Source organism: Vanessa cardui, chromosome Z, assembly GCF_905220365.1.
Source record: "Vanessa cardui chromosome Z, ilVanCard2.1, whole genome shotgun sequence".
Lineage (NCBI taxonomy): Eukaryota > Metazoa > Arthropoda > Insecta > Lepidoptera > Nymphalidae > Vanessa > Vanessa cardui.
In genome coordinates, this window is record NC_061154.1 from 11,952,103 (window position 1) to 11,964,534 (window position 12,432).

General features: G+C 29.5%; 1 protein-coding gene and 1 non-coding gene across 2 annotated transcripts in view; one reads left to right on the forward strand and one right to left on the reverse strand.

The window, feature by feature from the left end:
- LOC124543121 (forkhead box protein F1-B-like) overlaps nt 1-12,432 on the forward strand; it is a 30,910-nt gene extending 18,478 nt beyond the window's left edge. The window contains exons 2-3 of the mRNA XM_047121182.1: nt 11,170-11,447; nt 11,723-12,432. Coding sequence (XP_046977138.1) covers nt 11,170-11,423 — 254 coding nt within the window. The 3' untranslated portion in view covers nt 11,424-11,447; nt 11,723-12,432. The remainder of the gene's footprint in view (nt 1-11,169; nt 11,448-11,722) is intronic.
- Trnaf-gaa lies at nt 4,418-4,490 on the reverse strand. Its single transcript has one exon. It is a non-coding gene; the product is annotated as a tRNA-Phe (tRNA).

Genomic DNA, 12,432 nt, shown 5'->3' on the forward strand with positions numbered 1-12,432 from the left:
AACAGCGTGGTGGAATATGTTCCAAACCCTCTCCTTAATGGAAGAGGAGGCCTTATCTCAGCAGTGGGAAATGTACAGGCTGTTACTTTACTTTACTTTACTTTAAATAACAACAGCTTACCCTGTAGACGATCTCTACAACTTTAACCTAATTACTTAATACGGTAAAAAGATTTTTCTCACCCTGAAAAGCTTGGTTTTGTTTTAAAAACAGATTTGTTTTAATCTAAGAGATATACATATTAAAACATTTTGTTACAATAATAAAAAGAACATGAAAAAAAATACATTATTTGTTATTGAGTACGTTTAAGTCTATCAAACTATTTGTTGTGATATTTATATTTTATAGTTTTTTTGTATGTCATCGAAATGTAATTTGCTGCTCGTTTTGATCAGTAGCTTGCTCGTTTATATTATTATGTTTTTTTTATTACTAAAATATGTATGTGTATCATTTTAGATGGGAAATTATTGAATTTTTTTACACACAAACCATCAACCCACACAAGGTGTGAATTGAAAAAAGTAGTCACTGTCTTTTCCCTGGACTCAAATTATCTCCATAATATCGATTTTTTTAGCAGATTATACCTGTTTATTTATACATATAATATTAGTAAACATTTAATTTTGTTATAGAAAGATCTAATAAATAGGTATCCACCTTAAAGTTTATAGCAATACAATAAACTTAATAGACAATAAAATTCAATAATTATTTTGGTGTTTATCGCTTTGAAGTACTGCGAATAATGGTTGCACATTGGTCGAAATTCGACTATAATATTTCATTGCTAGTAAAATATTAGATGCGTTGATTCGAAAGATAAATATGACAAATGAGGCTCAACTGGTCCTTGTCACTACTATGGAAAAAAAATTCAAAGGTAAAAAAAAGATAACATTAGTTTTCATATTTGACATAACTTTTTTATCGTTGGAAGTGTGACAGTAGACTACGTTTCATATTAATTACTTAGTTGAGAAACGTGTATGTGTTAAACGTAGCTTGGTGTGTGTAATGTTTAATTATCCATGAGTATTTTGTTAAAATATTAGCAGTTTGCACTGCTTTTCTACATTAACTTTAATATTTCAAAACTTCATAGAACTTTTTGTTAAAAAAGGGGAATCTTTAAAGATATTACTAAACGTATTAATATATATTTAACTGAAATAATATTTTAGAATTACATCCTAGCGCTCATGGGCTATAAGTTGTGTTATTGTATATTTTTAATAATGTTGTAAACAAATTCTGCCAAGATCCACACACCCGTCATGTATTTTTTTACATATACATTTTTGTGTTTGGGCCTCGTAACTTGTGGTTTATTGCTCTCCTATGAATGAAATTGTCTTGAACACAAAAAAAAAAAACATTTGAATAGAACTTGCAAGTACCAGTATTTGTGGGTTATTAAATAACCTTCAAAACATATGTTATTATTACAAAAAAATATAAATAAAACATTGTAAATGAAATATTTATACTTCTATATCAATATTATAAATGCGATCATGTCTATAATCATTACAACATATTATGTTATTTGAACAAATGAGATGGATATGGCTTCAAAATCTAATATGGCACCAATTTATTTAAAGCTTTCTAAATATAGGAGAGTGCAAATAAAAACTGGTTATGGCTTTTTAAGCATCATAGCGTATTTACGTCATTGTAGTTAGTACTCGTAGAGCCTAGATAGCCAGCGTAGACATGCGTAGAAAAAGTTGCAGATAGATAGATATCGATGATGAATGAAAGCGCATGATTACAAGTATTGATTGGTTGCCTATTCGACCAACTTGAGTACTAGCACTCCATAAATTACGAGGAACCTGAACATATTTTTATAACTAAAATATTTGTAAGCCAACTATTTCAAACTTTTGACGGCCACCACTATTTCCCGTGTAAAAAAAATCGTTTTTAAAAAAAAGTGTTGTGTTTGATTAAAACCTGAATTTATTAACGAAATTTATTTAAGTAATTAACAGCATTATTAAGTTTAAAATAGACTCATCCAAATTTGAGTAAAAATAAGTCATTAATACAAATAATTGTACATTGTACTAAAAATTAAGCTTAGTAAAATTTCCTTTTTTGTTTTGAATATTGTTAATTGAATTTTTGTATACATTTAAAAGTGATAATTTGTTTCTATAATTCCTTGCTTGTTATTTAAACATGAGTGGTATTTTATTGAAACGACGATTTCAAGAATGTAAAATGAATGACAGGGAAAGTGATATGTAGAAGTAAAATTTTTATGTGTATCGCAACTGTTGACCTCTTCGGTGTTATGTAGTTCTAGTACTTGTTCCTCGTAGTTTTAAGGATATTGAACTCTATTGCTCCATTATTTTATTATATATTCCAACTATATAAAAACTTTGTTTAAGTTATTTAAACATTTTTTAATATAGTAGTAGTAAAATATATCCCTTTAAACGTATTTCTTACAATTTGTGTTAAATGTTTTAATTTCCAAAAGTATATTTAATTGTGCAGTTTAAATGAGCTATTTTTTTTTTGATAATATTAAAAAACCAGTAAAATATTTCTCACTAAGAATTTCCATTAAATTATTCGGTTATCACAATGGACATGGCAATAATAATCATAGCCAGCAAGGTGAAAGAAAACGTACGTATTTCACTTACGGTGATACTCCAATTTGATCCAAGTAATTATTAATAACATTTAATGCTTTTAAATATATACAAATATTAACTAAAACTAGTTACTTTATAAATCTTGACCGCGTGGAATGGTGCGTAATTTTATTATCGTCATAGTCGCATATTAGATTCTATTTCATATAAACTGTCTTAAGCCTCTTTATTTATTTCGTGCGTAGCAGATTAGAATATTGTAGCTTAATTTGGTCACCGTGTCAAAAATTGCACATTAATAGAGCCGAGAATATACAAAAAAAGATTCTTCGTCAACTATCATATAGATTTAGGATAAATTCAAAGTCTTATAACGAAAGATACAATCTATTCAATATACAACGTATAGAATAGATGAAAAATCAATGATGTTTTTATTTAATTTATTTAACAATAATTTTGACTGTCCGGAACTTTTATAAAAATTCTTTTTAAAAGTCCCTCACATTAATTCTTATGAATGAGCTATTTTTTTATACCAGATTTTGGAAAATGCAATCGGGAACTAAACGCAAAAGAAAAACTAGGTAGAAATTCCATTATATCGAGTTTATTGTTGTTATACATCACCATAAGTATGAAAGTAAACGATTACATTTATTAACATAAGAATTAATTCATTAAATGCTTAAATATATATACACGATTTAAACATATGTCACGATTGTTTTATTTGTGCTCAATTTTAATCGAATGTTTAATTTATATTTTCGATACTATTCTAATCCACAATGAGACTACCTGTGAATGGTAGAATCTTTACCTTGATTATTTTTGAAATGTAATTTATTTTTTGTATGTGATATTGTATCTACTGTTGGTTGTCCTAAAGAAAAAAAAAATATTGCGCTCGTGATTTGCGGTGATTGGCGAGTTTCTTCTAGAATATAGGTTTTTACAGATCCTTTCAAGTAAAGATTTTTTTAATACGTTTTCATGAAAATTTGTCTTTACTTAATGTCTATAAAATCAACGAACAAGTCATTAACTTTCGCATTAACTCGTCCAAGCTGACTGTCCGTCTAGTAGTTGACACAAATTGTGGACATAATTAATTTTGTGCTACGTGATAAATGTATGTCTAGGATTAAAGGAAGAGATACATAAATATGTATCACTCTAACTATATTTATATTAAGGGAGTCAATAAACCTATTTCAAATAGTTTATAATAATTAATTTGAAAATAATTATTTTGCTGAGTTAAAAATTCAATATCACTACAAAACGTTTTATATTTCATATATGAGTTTCTTTATTACACCATAATCTTTCAATGGCTTATCATCATCATCAACAACAGCCTTTTTTTCGTCCACTGCTGGACATCGGGCTCTCCAATTGCACGCCACTGTGATCGATCTTCGGCTACTCGCAACCACCTCCTGCCTAAACTGACTTAAATTATTATCATATGATATCTATAGTTGAAATCCTTATATAATTAAAAAAGTCTATTAATCAATATCATACCAATGATATATGATAAATGGCAACTTTAGTAAGAAAAGAGTTTGACACTATGCCCATTTTTATTTTTCCAGCTACGTATAATTTTACCGCGGTTCTATTTATAAATTTTGTTTTTTTTTGTGATTAATCACAGTCTCGCACTTTTCATCCAATTTATTCTGAAATGTCTGCATACTTATCATAAATATTAAATCAAAATAGAATTATTCTGAGATAGACTAATAATTTATTTTGTGAATTAAAAAAAATTAAAGCGTATTGCCGAAACCCGGGATTGAACCGGGGACCTTTAGATCTTCAGTCTAACGCTCTCCCAACTGAGCTATTTCGGCTGTCATTTGTTTAATCAAAATATTAATACATTTTCAATGACATATTTCAAGTAGTATTTTTTTTTAGATTTTTAAAATGATATTCAATTGTATTAAATTATTTTTCATAAATATCTTAAAATTCCACTTAAAATCATATTGTTTATTAAACTCTACCGAAAAGAAAACGAATAAATGATTACGTTACTTTTAAACTAAGTAGGTATACTTTAAAATAGCTTTAGAAGGTGGCTTCAACTTCAAACCTCAAAAAGTTGTACAGTGTAATATGAATACATAAATTAAAATCGGAGTGTCTGTTTTTGTCTGTAATATTAAAACAACCGATTTTTGATAAATGCATATGTACGTATACATATACCAAAATAGCATTTTTGTCAATTATTGATTGTCTGTCTGTCTGTTTGTTCCGGCTAATCTCTGAAACGGTTGGACCGATTTGACTTTCACTGGCAGAAAGCTAACTAATAATTAACTTAAAGGTAACTTAGGCTACAACTATATATATTTTTTGTTAAATTTAAATCTGCACAAGGTCGCGAACACAGTTAGTATAAAAATATATTAAACCAAAAGTAATTACAGTCATAGGGAGGATTATAATCGTTTAATCAACGAAACGAATTATTCATTCCGGTGTCCCCCACCCACCCTAGTGCACTAGTGCACCGATACGACCTAGGGGATGAGGTATCGATTAAAAGACAGTTAACCAATATCTGTTTATGCTCTCCTGGTAACTGGCAACGTTACTACGATGCATTTTTGCAAGTTCATGAATGCAATTGCATCCATCTATGCACTTTAAGATTTTTTGACATGACATTAGAAACTTCCTAATACACGTTTGAATTTAACAAAAAAAAATATTATTATCTGCGAGTATATTATCTTATTGTATCAGTTATCTGCCAGTGAAAGTCCCATCAAAATCGATCCAGCTTTTTAGAGATTAGCCGGAACAAAGAGATAGATAAAAATTGTAAAAAATATTATTTTGGTTTACGTACCGTGTATAACATATCCATTGAGTTAAAAAGGGCTATTTTAATATTACAAACAGACACTCCAATTTTATTATATGTATAAGTTATACGAATATTGTAAAATCGTTCATAAATAAATTTATTATAATATTAATATGTTAATAAACCGGAAATCTTCACAACAATAATTATGAGGCCTTTGGTTGATATTTTAGAGCCAGTAGCCACTGGTATACAACACCGACATCATCAAATTAAATGTATTCATCAAAATTTGTATTTGTATGTATTTTGCGATGATCAATAATTTAGCAAATTGAAATACAGAAAATTCTCATAAATGATATTTATTTTATAGATGATAAATCCACTTAAATTTTGACAGGGCCGGCCCAAATAATATTGAAACTCTTCAGAAATACCGAGTATATTAAAATTTAATAGTTAGTAATAGTTTATTACTGCACAGCAGTTTGGATCATTGACGGTTTCTGATTTAAACATCAATTTCATAAAATTGAAGAATCAATTTTATTTATGATTTGATATATGCTTGATGAAAAATATCACATCAATTTTGTCGTTGCATTGCATTGATTGATTTCGAGATTTTATTGACTCCAGATATCTTTAGGTGCTCTATCTAGGTTCTGAAATACTAATTTTAATTCTATATATACATTATATAAACCATAAACAACATTAAAGTTGGAACACTTTACACGTTTTAATTAACTATATACACTGTTTAAACGGTAAAATAAAATGTAGAGTTTAAGAAATAATTTTAGCTGTTAACAATTATTTCTTAGTCACCATATACCGCTAGCTCGATAAATGGCACATATTCACGTTAAAGGATACTCAAATTAAAAAAAAGTTTAAATCTTTGTTCCGATATATTGCTACAATATATCTAATGGAATCAGTGGAAATTACTACAAAATAAATCGAGTACATTCGATTCAGTTTTAATATCTAAAATTTCAACCCCACTATCTAGTGTTAAAATGCCACATACTTTAGGTAGCTGTAAAAATAAAAACAAATTGTATTTTGTATTTAATTTCTTGCCTGTGTCTCTATGCGCATCCATATATACGTACGTACTTTGTTAACGTGGAAACTTTGTTACTGCCGTCTTCTCTGTATTCCTAGTATAAAAAAACGAACTTTTGCTGGTATGTATACTATTTAACACTAGTATATAAGATAGAGATAGATGCGTATTATGAAAATTAAAAAGGGAATAATTATTATATAAAAAAAAATAAGAACCTCCGATCCAGCGGAAAATATATGGTAATAATCAATATTCTACAAAGAATTACTTATAAGATTTTGAATTGACCTGACTTTGAATATTTGTGATATGATTTGACATGAATATATCAAAGTATTTAATATCAAAGTCTCACTTATTCTCGCTTAATTTATATTCTCTTTAATTATTTATCAAAATATCATTTATTGAATTAGGTAGGGTAACGAGCAGTTTAATTATAATTCTGTTGGAGGTAGGTTCAAAATAGAGTACTATATGCATATTAAATATTAACAATGACTTATTCGTAGACAGTTAAGATCAGGGGAATAAATTCACGGCCAATAAATACTTATAGATCAGGGCCGGATAATCGACAGTTTATTACCTCCCATGTGCGCAGCCCGTTTCTCAGAAGCTACACTCCCTTACGACGGTCGTAAAAGCTGCGGTAACATGTGCATTTGTGCAATGGCAGCACCAGTACCAGTTCACTGTCTGAACGTATTTGCTGCTGTCAGTCCACTAACTAAGCGGACGCGAGGCCGATGTTGTTATTAATATACATACAACACACTGGATATTATGGACTATCCGGATCATAGATGGTTCTGATAATTACAATATACAAGCAATTCTACTTGTTATGTACGTAATCATTTATTATTCGTTATTACGAAAACCAAATCTAGAATAACGGTTTCATTTAAATGGATGCGGACGGTATATGTAACGGCATTACATCGTTTTTTTAACAGATGTCAACAATGCTGGAATTATATTAGTTAAGTCGCTTTGGAACAGAATCTGGGTTTAGATTTAGTGGCCGCAATGAAATCGATGAAACAGAATTTATCGTTACCAAAACGGAAGTTTGATTGGCAGTTTCGCGTTATTCAGCTTCTCCATAAAATAACTAATTTTAGACATTCGCGTTTTACTTGTATTATAGTAGAAACGAGTCATTTATTACATATTTAAATGTAATATACCTCGGTATTCGATCGTATTCACCAACATGATTAAATTTATTTTATTCTATTATTATTTTTCTTGCATTATCATACGACAGATGAGTTCAAAATATTTCGTATCACATATATTAAAAGAGATAATACAGATTAATAGGTTTTTAAATTGTTTTATGTTGAGTTTGTAAGTTAAATTAATGCAATTCAACAGTGGAAAAAAGCTCTTTAAAATCTTTTGTATTTTATCTTAACTTTCATTTTGACTATTTCTATGCTCCTGAAAAAAAAGCTATCTAACTAGTAAAAAATCGTCGAGTACTTGAAATAAGATCTTAACATTAACAAAAAACATTAACACATATTTATTTCATTTTATAATTATAAATTAAATTACCTATTAATTAATAATTTGTAAATAATATGATGATGAATTGACTAAATGGATCCCTATTTCTATATTCAATGCATATAGTAAAAAGCTATTTAAAAATTTTAGTCACGAGTGATGATGTATTTCAGTTTACGCATCGATAATGGCGTCAGGTCGCTGGGAAGAGCCAGCACTCGCTCCGTACATATGAGCGTTTAGACGAACTGTTTACACGAAGTTGCGTTTGTTCCACTCGTTTGATCTTTGTAAATGCAATAGGTATTTTTAAGAATAACCCGCCAGAAAGCCGACGAGCGTTCGCTTTAATAAAAAATACGAGAATGATTTTTGAGAACGACAACCTTGATACAATGTTTATGTTGCCCAGTGCTCCGTTTATGAGCATTTTTGATTTAACGTAGATAACAGACGTTTGTTTGAAAGTTTTAATTTAACTGTATATGTTACTAACGCGTTCCATATTATTTTTTTATTCTTTTTATAGTCTGGATGTCTCAAAATATATCTGGCTAGTACTTATTATTTACTTTATAATAATTTATACGAACGTATAAGTTATCCTTTTTAATCAATTTATGTATATTCATAAATTAAATATTTTATTTTATTTCGATTTTGTTCGGCACTTCGATTCGAAAACCTTCACCATTTTAACTTAACAATTTTTCTAAAATCTTGACGACAGAAATATTTTGAAGAGATCTCAGAAAAGAAAACCAACAGCATTCCCTATAAAAATATAATTTAATTCAAAGTAAAATAATAAGCTTAATACGTTCTTAGCTAGCAGATATTTTATTTATTTATTAACATAATATGAACATAAAATGAAAACATAGTATGTATGAATAAAACCTATATGGAAGGGTTCTTTAACAACAATATTGGAAAATCTCAATAATAATTTTTTAACTTATCGGTAATTAGGTAGACGATATCAGTAGTATAAGGGGATATCGTAAGTGTACCATTTTAAACGTTTATTTTCGTTGTAATACAAAACAAAAACTGACGTGGAACAACCTTTTAAAAATAGATCCAATGAATTGACACTGCGATCAATGCATTACCCCGATGTGTGCGGGCTCGGTAAGGGCAACTACACACCGTTTAAGTTTTATATAATTATATTCATATTATTTAAGTAATTTATTTTAAAATGTGTTAAATTTATTATTTTTGGATATATTAAGCTAATATCAGTTACGATATGTTTAATATAAACACAAGATTTTTAATAAGGAAATAATGTTTACTTTGTATAGGATGGATCGAAGGCGCAATACCAGACACTCTTCGAATTTATTCAACACCTGTTTACTGAATCAGAAACTTAAAATAGGTCCCAACAACTGTATCTAAATATCAGGTACTACATTTCATAGTAATTTTGGTCAGCACGAATTGAAATTATTAATTAAAATATACTTGAGACAGGTACTTTTGCATAGTACATGTCTTTTAAAGTCTTTTGAATATTGCGTCCTCGTGAATCCTTAATGCCAAATGCGATATAACTATAGGATGTAATGTATATAAACTCATTTAATAAGGTGTTTAAAGTTTGACTTTTTACGTATAATTTATATTTGTGTACATCGTAAAAGAATTCATTGCAAGAAAATTGTATCCGCATGAAATAAAATGTTCTCATTTGCTTCTGTGTTAAAAATAATTTAACTGTGATCATCAATGGAAATGTCCGGCATTCAGGATTCACATAACTCGCTTGCGAAAATATATTATTATGTCATTTGTAATTTAATAATGAATAAGATTTTGCTTTGCGAATTATGCGAATGCCTAAATAGTTAAAAAATATTATAATATTTCAACAAGTTCAAATAAATTCTAATACATGTTCAATAAGTAATACGATTAACGCTTGAAGAGTCCCGGCGAACGTCTGTCGTCAGCTACTAACTTGAGAGCAATTTAAACTGTCGGCAAACTCTCCGGTTAATCAAAGAGCTGGTGAAGTGATGACAAGCCAAAAAAGAGTGCGTAGAATGTATGAAGTACATTTTTGGTAGTAGCAGATGGGTAGTCCTTATAACCCATACGCGGTGCGTTTTAATCGCTGCAAGGCTCGACGAATCACAGACCTTTCAATTAATCCGAATAACATACCTAGATGAGATAATTCTGTAATGAGTTCAAACTCGTTTTAAACACGTGTTCAAAAATATTCTTAGAAAATAGAAACTCCCAGTGAGAATTTATTTCCTAAATCATCCAATTGGGTGGTTTGTTTAAGTTAAAGCGATTAGGTACCGATGTATGCATGTGGGCGACAACAGACGAGCGGCAGGCGAGCCGGGATCGATGGGAACTTATAGTGTGCAATTATAGCTTTACGAATACTAATTTAATTCTGAATCAGAAATTCTGTGGCTGTTACTTCATGAATCATTGCGTTGGCAGATACAATTTGTTTCTACTATAATGTGACTTATGCGGATGCTTTCGCTGATGTCAATATGATGAAACGGATATTTCATTGATTAGTAGTTTTAGTATATTGGTAATAATGTTGAACTATTTTTTTACGCTTAGCGATTTCAAATCCATTGAAACGGCTGTTAAAAAAAGTGTAAGATTTATACTAAAAACAATTCACATTTAAGTCCGTGACTATCACAATTCGCAGATTGTAACGTTTATGGCATTGTTCAATCCGTCGATGTAACCTCACACTTAATAGAACGTTTTTTAACAAAACATGATCATTTTACAAGTGTGTTTACGCCATGCGTCTTAAAGACCAGCTAAAGACCTTGCACTTTTGACCACTACGGTCACGAAGTGTGAAGTTGATATTAGCGTTGTACCTATGTCACTACATTGAGCGCTAACCATACACTTAATCAATATCTTAAATTTGCCTTAGTATTTATTCTTCATCTTGAGCCTCTGTGATTTCAAATGTGTTTGTAAATTATTTAATTCATGTTATAAGCAATTAAGCGACTTTATGTAATAAATGAAATATGCATATCGTAATTAAGTCACTGTAAAATAGTTACAGATGTAATCAATGTACATAATGTAATATTTATTTCTAAAGGTGCGGCGTCGATGTTCGCTGGGATGCGTGGGATGCACGGGCAGATGTTGTCCGGCAGCTCATTAGGGGGATCATCTATCAGTAGCCTTGGTGGGTTCGGGCATCACTTGTCGTCATCCCTCCCGGCACTGCCACCAGACCGCAAGCCACCTACGCCGCTGCCTGCTCTGCCTCCACCAGCTTCTATCTCATCGACACCTGCTACGCCCACAAACTCCACACCTGTACACTCATATTATGACCACATTATATAAGCGTAAATGAAGTAAATATCATTGGTAAGCTATTTTTAAATACATAATCATAATTCTACAAGCGTAGTAGCATTCAGTTCTCATCCATTTTGAACAATATTAGTTCATAATTTCCGAGTCACTTCTAGTTAGCACGCTACACAATAAAAGTATTATATTTCCTGGCTGTCCTGGACTATGTTTTGTGGGAAATTAGAAAAAGCAATACTAATTTTTTAATGACGTTTTATACATAGTTTAATATAATTCCTTTTTTTTAAACATATCCTAAAACTGAAACTATATTTTTCTTTTTATAGATACAACTGGTACGCGAGCTGTGCTTCTTGAACGATAAAATACTATAGAAAAAGTAATGAAACTAGCATAAACAATTAATTGATGACGCAAATTGTTAATTATATAATATAACAGTATGAAAATGAAAATCTGTTTTATTAACATAAGAAAGAACATTTACTAGAGAAAGAAGTTAAAAATAATGTTTAGTTTTTATTAACACGCACAAATTTAATGATACATGTCTCGTGTTAGCCGTCTTACCATTTTGTATATGCTTATATTTAGAAAGAGTATCTCCAAACAAGTTCAATTGTATTGGTGGATACATTTTTTTATGTAATTGTCTTCATAATCACTTAAAAACGAATTGCATTTAAAGTGATATTTCTTTATTATTATATGGCAACAATAGTGTAGATTTTAAGTTGTTAATTAAAGTATAATATTCCATTTACTATTGTAAACGTGAATTTTTATTTGAAAATGCGCCGTTAGGTATCAGTCAGGTTTTCTTTCAACATTTCGTAATTGTATAACCGTTTTTTATACTTGTCATAAAATATTCATGGCATATTTTTTTTTAATATTTCTATTTGTAAAAACATTCATTCATAGATTAGATAAAAAGGATTTTTAGATATACCTTTGCCTAATAAACATTAGGTTTATTTTTATATAATTCTTTTTGTAATAAAATGCAAAGACAAGACAATAAAAACAATTTGAA